Genomic DNA, 21,794 nt, shown 5'->3' with positions numbered 1-21,794 from the left:
CTTCAAAACTGTATGGCATCACAAAGGTGAGGAATACAAAGAAAAATGCATGGTGCCTACAGTGAAACATGGTGGTGGCAGTGTCCTTATGTGGGGCTGCATGAGTGCTGCTGGTGTCGGGGAGTTGCATTTCATTGATGGCATCATGAATTCACAGATGTATTGCTCTATACTGAAAGAGAAGATGCTACCATCACTCCATGCCCTTGGTCGTCGTGCACTTTTCCAACATGACTAAACACACGTCTAAGGCCACTGTTGGATTTCTGAAGAAGAACAGGGTGAAAGTGATTCAGTGGCCAAGTATGTCTCCTGATCTGAACCCAATCGAACACTTATGGGGAATTCTGAAGAGACAAGATGAGCATCACTCTCCATCCAGCATCCAGTCACTAAAAGAAGTCGTTGTTGAAGAATGGAAAAAGATTGATGTCGCCAACTTGTTCACTCCATGCCTAGAAGACTTGGTGCGGTCATTAAAAATCATGGAGGCCATACAAAGTACTAGATGTACTAGTTTTTGTTGTGGGGTGTACTCATTTTTGCACCACCCTAATTTGAGTAAAACTGAAAAAAATGTGTAATCCAAGTTATTATATTAACCTTACTTTCACGTTATAAGTTAAAACAGATGTTATATTAAACTTTGTCTCGTCGACATTTTGGAAATTGTGTTCATTGAGATATTGTTTAAAATGTTACTTTTCAAAGGGGGTGTACTCATTTACGCTGAGCACTGTAACTTCAAGGTTATTGTGGTTATTGAAGAGCAAGGCCCTTCACCCTCTCTGCTCCAGGAATACTGTATCATGTACCCCAACCCTGGTTGGTTGCCGCTCTAGATAAGTGGGTCTGCTAAATGTAACGTAGTTCCAACTATAATTCAAATCACAGGTTTGTATCAGTAAATGCTGTTTAAATATTACAAATTGAAACTTTCAGTATTCATTTTCTTAAATTAAATAATTTCACTGGGGGGGGGGGGGGATTTTATTTTATTTTTTAATACACACACATACAGGGGTGATAGCGTTCCGGCGTTGCGCCGGATTTCCGGCGTACCGTGGCTGGGGAAAAATAAAAAAAATAAAAAAATCTAGTTCGCCCATTGTCCTGTGTCATTCTGAGATGCGCAGATAGACAGTAAAGGGAATTCCGAATTCCCTTTACTGTCTATCTGCGCATCTCAGAATGACACAGGACAATGGGCGAACTAGATTTTTTTTTTCCCCCCAGCCACGGTACGCCGGAAATCCGGCGCGGCGCCGGAACGCTATCACCCGTGTGTGTGTGTGTGTGTGTGTGTGTGTGTATATAAAAAGTACTGTCAAGCGATTAAAATATTTAATCGCAATTAATGTCGTGACTGTCATAGTTAACTCGCGATTAATCGCAATTTAATTGCACATTTTTGTCACATGAAAAACTATTGTAATTTTCTTATCAGCATAAAAATGTGAATGGGCTTGCTTTGTACCAATGTTTTTTTTTATTGCAAAGCATAACACGTCTTGACACAGCCACTGCAAAGTGAAACCTAAGCCGAGCACCGGGGCTAGCAAAAGAACCATGAGTGAAATGATCTACTGCTGGAGTTGGTCTACAGCTCTAATCAGAGAGACAGGTTACACAGTGACGGTAGGCTTGACATGCTTGATTATAATATAAAGTACACTATTATATTAACTTTAAGTTGTTCATTGATAAATATTGCATTGAATCTGATCTGTACTGTTTCAGCTCACTTAACACATTTTGTACTTTTACACTTTCTGCCTGTTGATGCGTCGCGCTGTCCAATCAGAGGCGGCCAAATTTGCATATTACAGGAAGGATTTCTGGGATAGCATTGAGTTTACAGTTCAGAGAGATCTGGCTTCTTTAGACGCTGTCTTCTTAAAACTGAATACATATTTAAAAAGAGCCAAATGAGCCAGTCTTTTGAACGGCTCTTTTCAAAGAACGGATCACAAAGATGCGGATCCCATCAAAGAGCCATAAATCCCATCTCTACTAGCGCGCCCTGCCCGTGCTGGTTCTTTGGGGGGAAGGAGGGCAGAGGACTCTGGCTGTGCGGGGTGTGGCATTACAGTCTAGCTGCTATCGTTTTTCTAAGCAAAGTCTCTGTTCCAAGTTCCTGGCAGTTTCAAAAGCTTATGAAAAACCTACATCATGTCACAGAGCATTAATCTCACGATAAAAAAAAAAAAAAAAAATTTAATCGCCGTTAAAATTAAGTCAACGCGACATTTTTGACAGCACTTATATATATATATATATATATATATATATATATATCCCCCACATTCACTGGATATGAGCAATTGTGCACTCTGATTGGCTACTCTACTACTAGGCTATCAGCTTATATCCCATGAGTAGAGAAAAACAAAATGGCTGAGTGTGTCGCTGAACCAACTGAGGATGAAATAAAAACTACTTGAAAACAAAGCCCCAAAAAATACAAAAGCAACAAAACATGGAATAAAAAGTATTTGACGGGAAGAATGCATCTTTTAAAATTTTTCAAGAATTATCATCGCATTTTTCACAAATTGCTACCGTCACTTCGCCAGTTTGTTTACATTCTAAGCGCAAATGATTGTCGGACATTCTGTATAAAGTTTTTATTTATAGAATAAAAGGAAGGAATGGGACACTTATTATGAAGGTTGACTTCAACAAATATTGAACCCTGAAACAAGTACGTAAAGAGCAGTGTTCTCCTCAGGGATTTCAAATACCATCCTGGTAAACTCATTTTGAAATAGTATTCTGCTTCTTGAAATAGCATCAAAATCCACCCTGTGTGTTTCATAAATACAGTCAGTTGGTAAAACAGGAAGGTGATGTGGGACAGACCTGAAAACAGTATAGAACCCCAAGCTGAAGTTTGGTACCAAGTGGCTATGATTTGTGGTTACTGAGAAAAAGTGTGTTTCTGATGGACGGAAAAAGAGACAGAAGGACAGGTAAACCAGGATTTCCCCTCCCCTTTGGAGCGGGGGTATAAATAATAAATGTTTGTAATTAGGTCACTCAGAAAGGAGGGTTTTACTCGGAGTGGTAGATCGACTTTAATTCTTCAAGTTTTACCTCATTTTTTTGTATGGGACTATTTATTGCGCTTTCGACTCAGATCTTACACAAATTCAGAATTTTTTTTTTTTAGACAGATGTTATAAAAGGAATCATTATATCCATATTCACTGGATATGAGCAATCGTGTGCTCCAATTGGCTACTCTACTACAAGGATATCAGCTCATTTACAGTGAGTAGAGAAAAACAAAATGGCAGAGCGTGTTGCTGAACTAACTGAGGACGAAATAAAAACTACTCAAAAACAAAACTAAATTAATAAGATACATGCATACATACGTTAATTTTTTTTAAAAATAAAGGGAATGAAAGCATTTGATGGTAGGACCGCCTTTTCTTTTTTTGCAAGAATTATTATTACAGCATTTTCACTAATTGCTACTGTCATTCCACAGTATGTTTATATTCTAAGTGGAAATGATTGACATTTTGTATAAAGTTATCAAATTTGCAAAAAAATAAATAAAAATGCTCAGTTTCTCAAAATCCAGTGAATGTGAATAGAATAAAACAGTTATTCCACTCAATCTCGTCATACATGGCTTAAATCCAATTTGGTGCTACGCGCTTCATCGGCTGTCAGCTCATGTACGACTCGATTTCATGGAATAACTTAAATGTAGCTCAGACAAAGTAAATATTCGTAATCTCTTAGAGAAAGCAGATATTAATATTTTTAAGAAATGTAATTTAGACCCATCCCAGACATGATATGCAATTTTACCGGAAAGGAAACAAAAACATATAACCTAAGGAAAAGCAGTAACCATCACACTCAAATCAACAGATTTATGATTTCTTATGCAAACACTCATTTTAAATTGTAAATGGGATTTTAATGTTTGTAACGTAAGATGTGTTACTTTATCTTAGAGGTCTCATCTCATTACCTCTAGCTGCTTTATCCTGTTTTACAGGGTCGCAGGCAAGCTGGAGCCTATCCCAGCTGACTATGGGCGAAAGGCGGGGTACACCCTGGACAAGTCGCCAGGTCATCACAGGGCTGATACATAGACACAGACAACCATTCACACTCACACCTACGGTCAATTTAGAGTCACCAGTTAACCTAACCTGCATGTCTTTGGACTGTGGGGGAAACCGGAGCACCCGGAGGAAACCCACGCGGACACGGGGAGAACATGCAAACTCCGCACAGAAAGGCCCTCGCCGGCCACGGGGCTCGAACCCGGACCTTCTTGCTGTGAGGCGATAGCGCTAACCACTACACCACCATGCCACCGCTTAAAGGTCTCACTGCATCGTTTTTTCATTAATTGTGTGGTGGTCTCTAGTATGAATGAATGCCCCGTGAGCCGGTTTTAGTGAAAATAAATAAATAAATAAATAAATAAAAAATGCTGTGGTTCTCCTGTTTCAGGCTGTTCTAGTTTGGTGGAGGAGCGGGTGGCAGGAGAACGACAGGATTTCAGCTCTTACTCATTAATATTCATGACATGTAAATGTGTTACCTCTGATTGGCTAGCAGCACTGTGACGCTACCTCCAGTGGGTCAGAACAAGCGGATGTGGGTGTCTTTGTAAAAACCGTTTTGATCGGCTATTATGGTCTCGACATCGATGTTTTGACCAAAAACAACGTAGATAACACGAATTTTACATCACATTCAACAAGATTTAAAGGAGACTAAAGATGGCGACTTACAAATAATGTGTAAACATCGTTGGAGTTAATAAAGTTTGAACAGCATGAAGGAACATACCCCAACCCCCCGAAATTAATAAAAACAAAAGTTCTCAACGGATTTGGCATAATATAAAAAGGTCGTTTTTTTACTCAGAAAAAGTGGAAATCCGCCGAAAAGCGGAAACTCTCATCCCTGCCTAGCTTGTGACCATGTCACGCATGCTAACGTGGAGAATACAAACGTGCTATTTTGTAACAAAAACCTTCGAACAAAAAGTTCATGTTTTACTTACAGCTTGTGAGCTGGTGGTCAATCGTCTTGACGGTACAGATCCAGGTATTACAAACAACCTCGAAGCAAAACCACTACTGAAGGCACCGAAGTTTGAAAAGTCACTGTGGTTGAAATGATCAGAACACATTACTAACGCTGCATTATACTTCGCTGGTGGTGTTCCAAAGATAAATTCCAACCATTTCTTCTTCACCTCTTCTATCTTGGGCAAGAAATGCAACATCGATGTGTTACTGCCACAAATAACACAGGCACGAACTTGTTCAGACATGTTTTCAACTTGCTGTTAGGTCCTCTTCATTAGCTACTGATGAGATGGGCTCTGCTTAGCCTGGCTAATGCGACTTCAAAGCTCTCCGAGCTATTGGTCTGGCCAAGATATTAAGCCCAACCGTTTCCCAGAGCCCGTGGTTGACCCGCCTCCCTGAAATGCCTCAGTTTGCTACTGGTCGAAGCCAGAAAAGGCTGTGACGAAGCTTAAACCAATCACATCACTCTTTCCTCTGACGTATGTGACGCGATGGGGCTAACTGGTAGATTAAACTCTTACCGAAGCCGGTCGGGAGCAAGGCGAAAACGTCCTTCCTTTCAATAAATACCTCCAGGGCTGCTCTTTGCTCCGTTTTCAGTGAGAACTTCCCGTTGAATGCTTTCAATACAGCATCTATGCGTAATAGATGCGGAAGCGTGAATGAAGCGCTTCCGGCATAGATTCTGTAAACAATCTATGGCTTCCGGTCGCAGTTCTACTACGTCAGTGCCTTGAACACGCCTCTACCCAGGGCCGTTGGAGATGCTCAAAGTTGATTGGTTTCCGATTTTTCGGGAGCTTGGAAGAGCTGTAGATAGCTTGCCTGGCCAGACTAGGCTCTGCTATCTCTCCTCGCGCTTAAATCCGAACTTTCTTCCCGTGGGCGGTCGCAAGCCAAGGTGGACGAGGCCATGAATACTAATTTTTGAAGTGACGCAAGTTCGTAGGGCTTTTTCAGATCCGCTCGTTTTTCCGACTATTTTCTTTCATAAGCTAATACAGGGAATGGGAGTAGAATTACATTTTCACATGCAGCATGCATATGCAACTCGGAGTGAACTATAGTATTTCAAAAAGAGCCAGTATTAAACGTTGGTGGAAGGGCACCTTTAAGAAATAAAGACTTAAAGAAGAAAAAAAAAAAGGGGGGGGGTGCAAACCCTTATTTAGGTTGATCCTGCATTCTGTAAAAAACACCAATATTTGTAGTCATGTCCTTCTCCACCTGTGCCTGCCTTCATCAGACTTTCTCACAGTCACGTGTTCACATGAGGCCCCACAATTTTAGTAGTGTAAACCACAGCATGCTCCATGACGCTGGGCTGTTTGAAGTCGAAAACCCCGGACTGCACTTACTACGGCCTTTATAATCACGTCTGAGCTATAAAACTCGCCAGCGCACTCCTACCAGGTCTGGAGGGGTTTCTGCGCCACACATGCTCACTGCACCTCGCTGCGCTGTAATGATGGCCTTCGGACACCGTTGCACAAACATCCGAGCGAAAGACTCGAGATGCAAAACGAGATATACTGAACATGTAAAGCAAAGCTACAAATTCAGCCGCCCTCGGACTACTTTTGTCTGTCTGGAGTAATTGTTATGATGACAAACGGCCTCCCTCTTACTGCATGTGTACATTATTGTAAATTAGCAGTAATTAGTCTCTGCAGTGATAATGCCGGCGGAATTCAGGGTGCTGAATCATCGTCTGCCATGTTGACTCCCGCAAGAATCCGTGCAGTTTTTATGTGACTTTTGCGTTTGAGTTACATTTAATGTAAAAAGGAAGTGCGTGTTTATTACACACACACGATGTGCGTGTACAAAATGCATGTGTGTGGAATGCGTCAAAGTTTGTGCCGCTATACTCCCTGACACTTAAGTGGGCGTGCCTCTGTGTGTGGTGGCCTGTGTCTGAGTCGACCTGTGTGGCTCTGTATGGGTGGCCAGAAAGCATTCGCACTCACACACACACACACACACACACACACACACACCAACCACTTACCCATCCTCCTTGCTGTCTGATCCAGGCGGAAATGTGTTCCCTGATAAACTGCAATACCCAGCTAATGATGTTCTTGATGATTTCAAAGTGGTTTTGAGTCAGTGCCTGAGGGAGAGGGGAACAGAGCTGAGGCTTTCCAGTAGCTTCTATATTCTCTGTACAGTCAATTTCCTGTATCACTAGCACTGATAAACATGTGGGAACAATCACAGGGTTATTTAAAGGCAAAGGTATTTGCTCTTATTTGGATAAATTTGTCGAGAGAAAAAAAAAAAAAAAAAAAAAAAAAAAAGGACCTCATTTCTCCATTGGTATATTAAAGGAGTATTCATATATGACCCAATAAAGGTAAATACAAAAATAACTAAAAAAAAAAAAAATCCATCCTGCTAACTACAGCAATCGTTTCAGTCTGGTTTTACCAACATTACTGCAAATGTAAAGGAAGACTTTAAATCAATCAATTTGCCGTCATCAGTGTGGGAAATAAGGCCGAACCGGCGGACATTCACTGGTAATTTTCGCATTTGTCCGTCTGTATTTCAAAAGCATCAAACCGGATAGCCCGTGAAATTGTACGACTCGCCTCTCGTCAGCAAATAGGAGTGCGTTCTGGCATGACGCCATGTTATCAGATGTGTAGGTATACCACTTGTTAAAAGAAAATAGACTACTACAGGTTTAGACCCTGACAAAGCATTTTTTTTTCCCCCCATTGTACAGGGTGGTTTTTTTTTTTTAAAGATATAGTTTCACAACCTAATAACTTTGCCAATTCTCGTTCAATTGACCTCAAATTTTAACACAGGTCAAAAATTGTGTTTTTTTGTTTAACTATAGAAATGCCATTCACTGGAAAAGAAAAGGCATTGTGTGTGTGTGTGTGTGTGTTAGAGTACGCTCGATCAAGACTGTGCAGTGTGCATTTATGAGAGAGTTCTCTAGAAAAATGCACTGCTACCAAAGACATGCTGCAGCGTGTTTGGCAGGAGCTGGACTACCGACCTGATGCGTGCATGTTGAAAAGTTGCGAAATCGTTCATGGAATCCACATACCTTTGAATTTCTCGTTCAGATTTTGAGGAATACATCTTATATTGCTCAACATTAAGCCTGTTCAGTTTCATATGCCAAGACTTAGTTTCTGGGATATTTACATCTCAAATTTTTTTGAAATACCCTGTATTTTAACATCCAGCCATCAATCATCCATAACTGCTTATCCTGTACAGGGGCACGGGCAAGCCGGAGCCTATCCCAGCTGACTATGGGCGAGAGGCAGGGTACACCCTGGACAAGTCGCCAGGTCATCACAGGTCTGATACACAGAGATAAACAAAACCATTCACACCTACGGTCAATTTAGAGTCACCAGTTAACCTAACCTGCATGTCTTTGGACTGTGGGGGAAACCGGAGCACCTGGAGGAAACCCACGCGGACACGGGCAGAACATGCAAACTCCGCACAGAAAGGCCCTCGCCGACCGCTGGGCTCGAACCTGGACCTCCTTGCTGTGAGGTGACAGTGCTAACCACTATACCACCGTATTTGAACAACTGTGTTACATTTGATCAAGTTGTATGAATTTGTTTAAAGCTCTTTGTCATTAATATAAATGACATGCAGCAAATGAAGCGAAAATACGTGAATTTAGCACACGACGCTAATGATCGCAAGTCATAAGTAGATCTATATGAACAGTTTAACTTAGATTGAACAGAAAGTTTTTGTTTTGTTTTAAATAAGTGGGCTTACTACTGCCATAAATTAGCCTAGTAAACTAGACCCACCCGCCTAGCGGCCAAAAATATTTTTGCCTAGCGAGTGGGTATAGCCTCGCACCATATAAATAAAAACACCCCGGGCATCAAATCGTGCCCGCCAATCACAACGCAAGGTTTTTGTTTGGATTCTTTGGGCGGGCTTTTGCAGGAGTGACGACAAAGCTGCGCGACGCTGGAGAAAGCACAACAGGAAAGATGGCTACCGCTAGTGAACAGTGCACGTTTGACTCCGCTTTGGAATCAGTTTTAGAAGAATTAGACTTGGAGTTTTCATTGAAACATGAGCAGGAAGAGGCTCTCCGCTCATTCCTTTTCAAGAAGGACGTTTTCGCTGTTTTGCCGACCGGCTATGGCAAAAGTCTGATCTACCAGCTGGCTCCGCTCGTAGCCAAAAGGATGGGGCTAGTTTGTGCAGTACGAAGAATTAATAAACAGCTTTGAAACAGTACTTTTTGATTGTTTCTTATTTCCCCGTTATTTTAAATTTAAGGGAAATTATTTCACCAAACACCACTAAATAAAAACTCTCAAAAACAGTTCAAGCAAACCCTTGAAAAACACTTGGAAAAAAAAAAAGTGTTATGTGGTACAGACTCCAAACTTGTGGTCATTATCTCCAAACTTCTTAATATCTAGAACCTGTTTATTAATTAATACGCATTTTGAAAAATTATTTATTTCAGGGCCTCCCCCACTGCTTTCTGTCGCTCTGACTACGTCACAGTTGCGCTGATTGGTCAGAGTGTTGGCCTATACGCACAGAGACAGTTTGAAAGACAGCGGGTTGTTCCTCCCACACCCATCGGAAACGTCTACGGATCGAGGCCAGACTAAATATTCACATTTAGTCTGGCTTGCCAGGCTAGCCATAAATTACAAAAAATTGTCCGTGTGACATTTCAAGTCCGAATGCGCGACCACGAAAAACGCTTCATCAGGTGTCTGACCTTGTTTTAAAACAGTCACTGGTCACAGTCTCAGACTTGAGATCATTTTCAAGTATTGGTAGGCCTATATGTTAGAGCTGGGGGGGGGGGGGGGGGGGGGGGGAAGGAAGATCGTCAGACCTAAAGTTTTTGTTAAAGCTCAAGTCCATGCCAGAACACATTTCATCAAGAAATCGGACATCCGTCATTCGGACAGGCTGAAATTTGGACGGACAGACATTTCGGACTTGTCGGTCCCGTGACGGTATGCTTAAAATTCCTTATTTCCCACACTGCATCACCTAGAGTTCACGTTAGCATTTATGGTTTTGACCGCTTGCTACCGATGCTTTTCTGCCTTCTCGGCTAATTCACAGCACCAGTGGGCAGAAAAGCCAATTCAGTGAACAGAGGAGGATGCAGGATGTGCACACGTTTCCATTAGCGGATAATTTCACCTTGTGGCAATTTTATCGAGGTGATTTCTGACCTGGTTTTATTAGCCAGTAGAAAGCAAGTATCCATTGATGTATACCTAGGTATTTGTGTAAAAAATAAATAAATAACATCCCTCATGCGACCTAACCCGCAGTGTCACCGGATTAACATCCCATTTTAATAAAAACAAAAAGAGACAAAAAGAGGAATTTGGACACGTAACAGCAAACTGATGTACATTTGATATCAGAAATGTACATATACACTTACGAATGTCAGCAATATTGAGCCTTCAATTTATTTATTTTTAAAAATGTCCTTTTTCTGTGGCAGAATGTACATCTTTAACATGGGGGGGCAACAATGATTTGGGACACGTTAATTTATTTTGGGTTTTCTGAAATCAACACAGGGTCAAAATTACACACACAGCACTCCTAATATTTAGTTAAACCTCTTTGCAAGTTTCACCTTGACCAGACGCTTTTGGTAGCCATCAACAAGCTTCTGGCAGAAATAAAACGTTTAAATGTGTTTCTTGGCACAGACCTGACTTTTAAACACAGTCAACATATTTTCGATAGGGTTGAGGTCAGGACTTGTTTTCAGCTTAATGTTTGCCTGCTTTATCCTCCACAACCCACTTTGATGTGTACTTGGGGTCATTGTCCTGTTGAAACACCCAATTGTGTCCAAGTTTCTGATGGTTTGAGGTTACGCTGAATTCTGAGGTAGTCCTCCTCCTTCATCATTTCATCTACTTTGTGCAATGCACCAGTTGCACTGGCAGCAAAACAGTTCCAGAGCATGATGCTACCACCACCATGCTCAAGATTTGGTCCAGTGTTCCCTCTGGTCCTCGTGGCCAAACAACTCAATCCTTGTCCCATCGGACCATAAAACTTCCCTCCAGAAGGGGTTTTCTTTGGTCATGTGGTCCGCTGCAAACTTTAGTCAAGCTTAAAGGTGTCGATTTTGGAGGAGTAGGGGGACTCTTTCTTGGATTGCAGCCTCTCAGTCCATGGCGATGTAAAATTCGCTTGACTGAAAGTGTTCCAGCAGCTTCCAGCTGTGCCTTGGTGAGTTTGGGTTGTTCCTGACTATCCAAACCAATTTCCTCTCAGCGGAGGGTGACAATTTGGGTTTTCTTCCAGCCAAGTGGCTACACCTCCCAATAACTTGTACTTACTTAAAATTATTTGAACTGATGATCTTGGAATCTGCAGTTGTTTAGAAATGGCTCCAAGAGACAATCCTGAATTGTGCAAATTTATGATCCTTTTTCTCAGATCTGCACTGAGCTCCTTGGACTTTCCCATTGTATTGTGTTGGTCAATCCAATGAGTGCTGCCAAACAAACCCTTTTTACGCTGGCGCAGAGATGCTACCAGCTGTAGTCAATCATGATCACTAACAGGAAGTTAAGAGGCCTGGGCAAGTTTTGGATCTTTCAGCACCAATGAACTAATAATCTAAGTGGGTGTACGTAAAGTTTTTGATCCTGTGTGCATATTTTTGAACCAGTGTTGGTTTCAGAAAACTCAAATTAAAATGCACAACAAATTCTTGGGGGGGTTTTGTCTACTAAAGGATGCGTGTTGTACACACATTCTACCAGAAAAAAAAAAATTTAAAGAAATCAATGAAAGCTTAATATTGCCATGACCTTCATGTCCATGTATATGAACTTCTGACTGCAACTCATGCTATTAGAACTTTCAAAATGCTGTAGATACAGCAGGATAGTCTTACCTTGTAAATAAGCCGATAAGCCAGATGAAAGAGAGCCACTACTCGACCCCAGTTAATGCCATCTGAAAAGATGCTCTTGGCCACAGTCATAAACACCTCCTGAGCACAGTTCGCCTGCACAGTGTTGATGAGGCTGTCCGGAGATAAACATATGGTCATACTGAACATGTATACATACTATACTTCTTGTCACAACTTCAGAAATGGAACACAGCCAATTTGTTGCTTTTTTGATTTCATAATTCTCAAATCTCGAAGAAAAACTGACATTTCAACATGACATTAAAACAAAATTTAACCCCCACTTTGATTTTAATACATGAATCTGACATAGAAAGACGATGGAGACTCGTACTAAAATACATATAAAAATGTGCCAAGATGATAAGTGCAACACGAAAACCTTAAACCTATCATAAGCAAATTAGATTCCTGATGATGCCGAGAGTCTAAGAGTGCTTTCGGGTAGTTCTTTGGTCACAAAATTACATTCACAGCAAAATGTCACCTTTAAAAAGTTACAGTACTCAAGATAATTGTATTAAATACAAACTTCACACTCCCAGTGTCCGAAATCACTCACTCGTTCACTACTCCCTACATAGGGAATTACTATATAGAGGACTATATAGTGAGCTCACTGATAAAATGAATAAACGCTTTGACACTACTCTGTCGCGCTGTTATTTACATCATTACTGTCACACAATTAAAACGTGCCAGATCAGTCAGGTGGGTTTTCAAAACAATAAATACATGGACGCATTTTTGCGATAAATCCATATTACACTGAGCGTATTTCCAACATTCATAAATACAAAACGACTTTTTGTCTGCTGCATCTTTCAGTTCTTTTAAATCAAGGCGGAATACTTTCTTCTTTGCTGCTGCCTTTAATTAAATCAAATTTTATTTGATTTCTTTCAGCACGGCCGCAATGCATGATAGGATATATTGCTTGGTTAGTGACCATCAGTTGTACACTACTTTTCGTGATGCATTGTGGGATACTTTGAGTGCACTATATAGGGTGTAATAATTCGTACTATACATTCAGACAGCACTACAAAATGGCAAACTCACTATATAGTCCACTATGTAGGGAGTGATTTCGGACACAGGGACTGCATGGGCTATTTTCTGACCCTCAAAAAAAAAAAAAAATTATATATATATATATATATATATATATATATATATATATATATATATATATATATATATATATATAAAAAAATTAAATGCGCACCATGTTTAAGTCTGAATGCAAAATCTTTTACGAGGAAAAAAAAAAAAAAGTCAGTACTGGAATTACGTCAGGAAAAAAAAAAAAAAAAGTGAACCTTCATTTCTTATAATTCAAACCAAGATTTCTCTGAAGCGACATTGCTATAACTGGGGTGGTGATTTTTAAACATGGTTTTCAGTACATCTTGCCTTGGAGTCCATACTTGAGCAATATCACTGAGCTGACAAGTTAAGGCAATCTTAAAGTGCCATTCCACCATTGGATGTATTCTTTGGCATAAAATACAATATATTTTGACAACATATATAAATGGTATCACTAGATAGAGAAATCTTTTAGCTTCAAAATGATATATCAAACAATTTGACAACGACAAGTATATTAATTTTGCGACCAAAGTCACCTACCCTTTTAATTTCCGCACGTGATGTCATCGGCAGGTTCCCCTTCTTGTGTACCACGTGACATGGCACATATCAGCAATGGCGGATAGAACGCGATAAAAATAATACCAATAAATCTTGCTAATACCAATAAATCTAGCTAACTGAAAGATTAACTCAATTTTTCTGGCCCCCATATACGAGGAGAAATGACTCTCTCACTTTGGGGGTTTCCTGGTCTAAAAATAGACCGACACGTGGTACGCAAGAAGGGGAACCTGCCGATGACATCACGTTTCACTACCGCGTGGAAATTTAAAGGGTAGGTGACTTTGGTCGCAAAATTAATATACTTGTCGTTGTCAAAAAATTATGTTTGATATATCATTTTGAAGCTAAAAGATTTCTCTGTCTAGTCATGTTGTCATAAAATATATTGCATTTTATGCCAAAGAATACATCCAATGGTGGAATGGCACTTTAATAATTTCATAATTTTGGCCTCTCTGCTTTAGAGCTGCCCTTTAACTAATCCTGCTGCCTGGGTGGAAAGGATGGCACTCGTCTCTCTAACGACTGGTTGCAATCACGGGTGTCCGTGAGCTGATTTTATGGAAAAGGGCAATTAGCGCTCTCCTACAAGCATGTTCAGCTGCAGGCTAAAGTGGTTACTGAAGATGAGATTTGGTTTACGGGAGAAATATTTATTGAAGTAAATTTGAATGGTTTATCAAATGATAATTAGTTCATCATGAGTTTTAGATGTACAAAACATGAAAGCAAATGCAACTTGTCAATTGTTATGGTGGTGTCTTTTGGGAAGCGAGGCACTCTTAAAAAAATTAGGCTGAGAGCAATTCATGATGAAATGGATACAAATAGCACAAAAAAAAAAAATAAATAAAATAAGTCACAAACCACCAACAGCGGTGCCTTATTGTTCGTGACGGGCCGCCTGAAGCCGAGGCTTCAAAGCAGGCATTGAGTATAAGGGGGCGTGTCAGATGAAGCCCTGCTTTGAGATGTGTATCATTTAGCAGAAAACCGCATGACCGATGACAGACGCGGCCTCGGTTTGTTTGGTACACACAATCCCGTCACATGAACGCAAGCGTTACCCCTTTTAATGATAACATACAGCTTTTTATTGTGCGCAGACAGTTATACTGAGCATGAATGGTTCATACAAGAGACTGTGTGCACACGCGAGTGAGTAGATAAGAGTAGATGCCAAATAACAGAGACGCTTATTTTATAACAGAACATCGTGCAAAGTCCATGCAAATAATAATGCAAAGCAGCAGAACACTGATGTGATGTAGAAATTAAAACATGCTGTACCTTTCTCTTAGCAGTAGGTGTCGCTAGTGAGCTCTGTCGAATGAGATTTCGAGTAATGAACCTTTTAGTGAAACCACAACCGAGACCTTGTTTTATCATAGGTCATGTGCTTTTCTACTAAACGATGCACTCCTCTAAGCAGGGCTTCATCTGCCACGCCCCCTCATACTCGATACATTCTTCAGAGCCTCATTCGGCCATCACTACTTACTGTACGAACGAAATGAAATTTAGCATAAAAAGCACATGGTCAGTTTGTCGGTCAGACTCGGAGGCTGCCTTTTGTGCTTCGTGTCCAGGCAGAACAACACTGACACTCCTCAGGGATGAGAGTGGGTGGTCACCAAAAAAGCAGAAAACAAGATGGCGCCCGAAGCCGGGGGTCTGGGAGGGATACCCCCCCCAGGAAAATTTTGAAAAATAAGGCCTTACAAACCACTTTTCCTGCAATCTGAGCTGTAGTAGATAAAAAAATCTGTTGTCTTTTTTATATATTTACATGAAAATATGTTTCAAATCAATAGGAGTATTGTTTGAATTCAAAATAAAATTACATTCTACATTCAAGGGTATGGTTATAATTTATAATCAACAAAAATGACAAACTAAATTCACATTAAACGCAAGTTTTATTAATTATCAAAATGTTCATATATTAAATAAAATTTCTTAGGGAGAAAAGGTCAGTCACCCTATGTCCTCATTAGTTGCATATGATTTCAAAAAGTCTTTTGAAATATTTAAGTTTTCAAAACTGTCAGCATTAATTCAGATTTACTGACTATCCATCATATACACGTTCAATGTATTAAATCAAACGAATGCTAAGTTTATGGGATAATGCCTATGTACACTTTATACAATTATTTATAGTTCACAGTAGGGCTGTAACGATATGCGTATCGAAATCGTGATACGCAGAGCCACAATCCGTATCGCGATACAAGAAGGCAGAATTGCGGTACACCCTTTCAAACTTCTCCTCAGCCCAAAAACAGAGGTGCTTCCAAACTTCAATTTATGAATACTTTACTTTTTATTTAAATTACATTTTAAACTTACATAAATTACTTTTATTTTTTAATATCTATTAGCAAGTCGTTTTTTCACCGACCTGCGACAATCTTCTGCGAGTCACGCAACGTCCACACTCGCCACTGGCAGAGCATTCATTTCTTTTAAGCGGTCGCCATTCTGGTTGCGACGCGGGGAGCGAATCTGTAAACAAGCAGCTCATTGGCTGGCTAGGTGTGCCACAAGACAATCACAATCACTTGACCGGAAAGGCATGCAGTGTTGCCAGATTGGGCGGGTTTAGGTGCTTTTTGGCTGGTTTTAAACATATTTTGGGGTGGAAAACGTTAGCAATATCTGGCAACACTGAAGGCGTGTCTGCTTGGGCGGAAGCCTTCTGCGGCAGTTACATTTTGACATGCGAGCAATGTTTCACCATAAAAATTCCGTAAATTCCATCTGTTTTCCGCGATCACAGAAAATCATTGGCCCTATGAGAGTGAGACAGTGAGAGAGAGCCCCCCCCCCCAAAAAAAAAATCTTAACGGATTTACACGATTTGGAAAAATGACTTTCAGAACCGAAAAAAACAGAGCTTCCGGCTCAACAGTATTATTTTGAGAAATAAAACAATCTTTGGATATACATTTGTTGATTTTTGCATACATATTACTCATTCTCTGCAGTGGTCTGAATTATTTGTTATTAAATAGTTAATGTAAGTAAGTAAATGTTAATAAGTCAAATTTACTACTTTAAAAAAACATTTAAAAAAAAAATCGTGGGCGTATCGAATCGTGGGTCAAAAATCGCGATACGAATCGAATTGTGAGTTGGGTGTATCGTTACAGCCCTAGTTCACATTCACTTCTTATTTTCATTTAATCATTTCGACGACTTCTTCAGCCTTTTGGCCAAAGACAAAAGCTTGTCAGCTTGTCTCTGTTTTTTATACCAGCATCGATTTCACGAACCTTCGCTTCGTCTTGCTTGTCAATTGTATTCGGCATTTTGAGTAAAAAAGCCGATACGAAATAGAAACGTATTTTTGAAGCGCAGCGACGATGAACATGTGCAAGTTTCGATAAAATAGAACAGATGCGGGTACTTTTGTAAGAACTGTTATGGTTGGCTTTTGTTCTCTCCCACACTCTTGTAAGAACTGTTATGATTGGCTATCATGCTCTCGCCAGCGATGTTTTGGCCAATTACATTGTAGAAAACACGTTTTCTACCGCGAGACTTAGCGAGACTAAAGATGGCGAAAATGTAAACATGTAACATCGTCGTACGCTTGAGTATCACGAAGGAACATACCCCAACCCCCCCTCAATGAAAAAAAAAACTCAACGGATTTGGCATAATATCGATTTTCGCTCAGAAAAAGCGGAAATCCGCCGAAAACTCTCATCCCTGACTCCTGCAGCGTGCACAGCGCCAAACACACAGTCTGCTTTGTCAGTTCTTTTCTGTCACTTGTTTACACCTTAATCCTGTTAGGTTAGTATTCTACTAAAGGGTCTTGAACGAGTCGCATGCAGATTTGGCCGTGTGCACTATACAGTTCGCCCTGGAGCATGGGAGAGTCAGTACTGTGTTCTGCCTGGACATGAAACACAAAAGGCAACCTCCGAGACGAACAACAAACTCGATCCACTTCAATAGCAAGCACGCAACCGACTGACATCGTACAATGAGCTGCTGCTGTCTGTGGACACGACTTAAAGGGGCTGAGTCACCCTTCGCAGAATTCAGTTAGTTCTTTGTCTTTTGAAAGCACGTGACAGCTACTGGTAGTTCTCTGTGCAGCAAAATCTCCGCAAATTCACTGTTCGCGATCCCTTCGAAACCCATCTTGAATGTCTTCTTCATCTACATGGAAGCGTTGAACAAAACGCTTCTCCCCCCCCCTCACGGCCGCACGCGAGACGGCCCAGGTGGTTCAGATCCATTACAACGGAATAACCATACAAAAGCAGAAAGAAGCTAAAAATAGATATTCTGACAAAATATCTTCAATTTTCATGTTACAATTTAAGATTAACGACCAGATTGTCGCCAAATTATTGCAGATTGTTTTTGGAATATTGTTTGCGTAGGAAATGGTGACTTGCTACTTGATGCAGAGGATTCTGGGAAGGGCGAGCCGTTGTCCAGAGGGGTGGGATGTTTGGGTTGACGCCAATAACACTGCATTCCTGGTCATTTTAATAATCAGTAACAGTGTTGTAGGTGAGTCACTCAGCCGAGTCAGAGTCCAATCTAGAGTCCCCAGTGTTCAAGTCAAATACAAGTCATTTATAACCATCACCCCCCCCGCACACACACACACACACACACACACACACACTTCAAGTCGACTATTGATCCGAGTCGAGTCCAAGTCTCCAACCGCACCATTTGATGGTGGCTGTTCCAGCGCCATTAACATTAGTTTGCTCCTGAACATGACGTATGAACAGGTGAATGTGCTTCTCTTCATCAGGGACTGTGACGTATTCTGTCAGAGATGGTTGGGAGACGGATGCAAGTGCAGAAGGTGGGTTTATTAATCCAAGTGAAGACGGTAAACAATCCAGAACGGCAGGCAAAATCATAAAACGGTGAATAGGTCCAATCGAGGCACAAACAGGCTATCATAGACTCGGCAGGATCAAAGAGGAGAAACAGGAAATAAGGCTTGGTAATGTGTCAGCAACGCAACTCAATACCTCGCAATGCAATTGTGTTTTCACAGTTTTTATACAAGCGCGCTGATTAAGACACAATCCTGTGCAGGTGAGAGTCATTCACGGCACGCTTGGCACACGCGCTGTCCAGAACGTGCCCGAGAGTCTATCTGATGCACGCAGGTGTGACAGTCTTGCACGAAATTAGTACAAAAGTGAACGTAGATATAAAATATATCTTATGCCCAATTATTATGGCATGTTACAAAGAGTCCTCGTCTCCAATTTACAAGTCCGAGTAATCAGTGCTCAAGTCCAAGTCAAGTCACAAGCCCTTAAAATTAGGGCACGAGTCAGACTCGAGTCCGAGTCCTGGTCTCGAGTACTACAAGCCTGGTAACAGTACAAAATATTTCTTACTGTTGAAGCTCTGTGTTGCGGTTCAGCTCATCAGCGATCTTAAGAAGCTGCTCTACGACTTCTTTGATATGAGGATCATCTCCTTCGTTAGCTGTTCCACCAAGGTCCATGGTGCTCACCTGCATCTCCGGGTCCTCTGTACTGATCCGCTCTATTACATATCTTCATATGGAAGGAAAAAAAAAAAAAAAAAAAAAAAAAACAGTCAGGAGAAGGAGAGAGGCAATTATGGTCACAGATTTAAAAGTATGGAAATGTGCAGCAAGTGAGATAACGCACCCTCTCAGCACTATAGCACCTTCTTCCATGATCCGATCATCAACGACATCTGAAAGAGAGAAGAGACTTTTTATAACTGGTGGTGAAGGGGGGGGGGGTGTAATGTGTCACTGATATGTTGACATTTAGATTAAGAATAAAATTAGCTCATGTTTAAAAAAAAAAAAAGTCATTCAAATTCTGTAAAGCTGCTTTGCGACAATGCATATTTTAAAAAGCGCTATAAAAATAAACTTGACTTGAAACTTGAATTTAACATCCAGATGAGGATAAAACAGCCTCACTTGGAATTAGTTACATAGCTGCCAATGTATTGCTGAATGACCATACTTGTTTTGAAATTGGATTGGTTATGACAAAATACATTTCTAATATAATCATAATAATAACATTCAATACGATTCAATCCTTATTGCACTTTACAGTTTGAGTCCAAAATCCTGAAGTGCTTTATAGAAGATTACAAATTAGACCAACTATAAAACATCCAAAAACATTAACAATACATAAAAGGACAAAAGAACTTAATTTAAAAAAAATAGCATTAGATATAAGTTTGCTTGGTGGTTTAAAAAAAAAAAAAAAAATTATAGGACTGCATTAATTTAAAAAGAGCCCAATGACTTATTTAAAGTTTGCACTAAAAAGCAACTTTTATTTATTTTTTTAAATCCGAAACATTCGGTACAAAATTATCAAACTGAATATAATAGAAATCTCATCTCATTATCTCTAGCCGCTTTATCCTGTTCTAGTTAGTTCCCTCTAGTTTTTTTTAAACCCATATTAGACAAAAAAAAAACCTGAATTCTCATCTATTCTACTAAAGAAAGGTGCGCTCTCTCTCTCTCTGTGTTCAGCTACGCAAATCGACACAGCTGTACGCAGATGGCCCTTTTCCACTACCCTTTTTCAGCTCACTTCAGCCCGACACGGCTCGTGTTTCGATTACCTCAGAGTGGCGTGACTCAGCTCGCTTCGGCCTTACTCAGCACCCAAAACTCGCACGGTTTTGGAGTGGGGCTGAAGCAAGCCAAACCGAGTGGGGCTAGGGGCGTGAGCAGACACTCCCCTGTGCACTGATTGGTGAGGAGGAGTGTCCTCACATGCCCACACACGCCCCGCGAGCACGCTGGGATCTGTAAACACCGTAAACCCGGAAGAAGAAGAAGAAGAATTACGAATTATGAGAATTTCTGAAGCCTTATGTGCCTCGCCTCATCTATACGCTCTTGCCAGTATCTGTTGGCGTTGTCGGTGACAACAAGCCACAGCACCAAGACCAGCAACACTAACGACTCCATGTCCTCCGTGTTTATTGTTTACTATCCGGGTCGTGAGACTACCGCTTAAAAGGTCACTGATGTCACTGTTTGCGACATCACGTGACGTCCACCCACTTTCGCTAACTCCACCCAATGTGTCCACCCACTTCCAGCCAGCACGGTTCAGCGCGGTTGTAGTTGAAAAGCAACTCCAACAGCCCCACTCAGCTCGACTCAGCACGGCACGGCTCAGCCCGACTCAGCCACGTTGGTAGTGGAAAAGCGACAATATACTCCATACTTTGCACATGGACTGGTGACACCCCAGAGGGGCCCCAAGACAACGGTTTTCAATCTTCCAAAACATGGGATTAGTGCTAATCCAACAGACTATTAATTTCTTATAGGCTACATGCTCACGCTAACATGCTGGTGGGGAATCCCCTCCCCCACTCACCTGACAGTTTCAATTGTACGGGACCTCGCAATCAGCGCTCCTCGACGGAGACTTCCGCTAGGGTCGAGTCTATGTCACTAAGTACGGGGAGCGATTTAGCCTCTGTGAAGAGCACCATTCAGAGGAAATCAGATTCACGGGCAACAGCTACTAGTTTTTGCTGTTGGTAACGGGATCCCTGAAATCACCCTTTTTATACCCTTCACTATATCTATAAAAGCTCATTGCTGTCTATTTTTTTGTATTGCAACAGATGTTGCTCTTATTCCGCTTGAACTTTACATGCCGTAAAGGGGCCGGCTCATCCTTCCCAGAATCCTCTCTGTGCCGAGTAGCGAGTCGCCATTTTCTACATCAGCGATACTCCAAAAACAAATCTGGTGACATCCTTGGCCATGAATCTTAAACTGGAACATGAAATTGAAGATTTGTGTCAAATAAGCTACATTTTAAATTCTCCCATCCTGTTTTCATATGGTTATTCTGTTATAATGAAGTTGAAGATCAGTTTTGAAGGGATCGTGAACAAATTTACAGAGGTTTTGCTGCACAGAAAGCTAACAGGTAGGGGGTCACATGCTTTCAAAACAAAAACAACAAATTGGAGTCTGAGAAAAAGTGCAATAGCCCCTTTAAGTAAGGACGTAGAAATGCTGACTGTAAAGTCACCAATTAGGCATATTCAAATAAATTAACTTCAGAATTTACATGTTGGTACACTCAGTAGCTACG

At 40.9% G+C, this 21,794-nt stretch overlaps 2 protein-coding genes across 4 annotated transcripts in view; one reads left to right on the top strand and one right to left on the bottom strand.

Moving 5' to 3' along the window:
* ano1a (anoctamin 1, calcium activated chloride channel a) overlaps positions 1-21,794 on the top strand; it is a 245,511-nt gene that overhangs the window by 7,346 nt on the left and 216,371 nt on the right. For both annotated transcript variants that reach the window (XM_060940931.1, XM_060940929.1), the window contains exon 2: positions 1,501-1,638. The gene's annotated coding sequence lies outside the window, so the exon portion shown is untranslated. The remainder of the gene's footprint in view (positions 1-1,500; positions 1,639-21,794) is intronic.
* The window catches only part of zgc:153993 (uncharacterized protein LOC767645 homolog), a 38,257-nt gene that overhangs the window by 13,946 nt on the left and 2,517 nt on the right, over positions 1-21,794 (bottom strand). For both annotated transcript variants that reach the window (XM_060940934.1, XM_060940933.1), the window contains 4 exons: positions 19,341-19,389; positions 19,062-19,223; positions 11,986-12,118; positions 7,084-7,188 (listed from right to left, as the gene is read on the bottom strand). In XM_060940934.1, the coding sequence (XP_060796917.1) occupies positions 7,084-7,188; positions 11,986-12,118; positions 19,062-19,223; positions 19,341-19,369 (429 nt within the window). In that variant the 5' untranslated portion in view covers positions 19,370-19,389. The remainder of the gene's footprint in view (positions 1-7,083; positions 7,189-11,985; positions 12,119-19,061; positions 19,224-19,340; positions 19,390-21,794) is intronic.

Source organism: Neoarius graeffei, chromosome 15 (assembly GCF_027579695.1).
Source record: "Neoarius graeffei isolate fNeoGra1 chromosome 15, fNeoGra1.pri, whole genome shotgun sequence".
Taxonomy (NCBI): Eukaryota; Metazoa; Chordata; class Actinopteri; order Siluriformes; family Ariidae; genus Neoarius; species Neoarius graeffei.
Note: the sequence above shows the minus strand (reverse complement) of the source record. Positions and strands in the feature narration are given on the sequence as shown.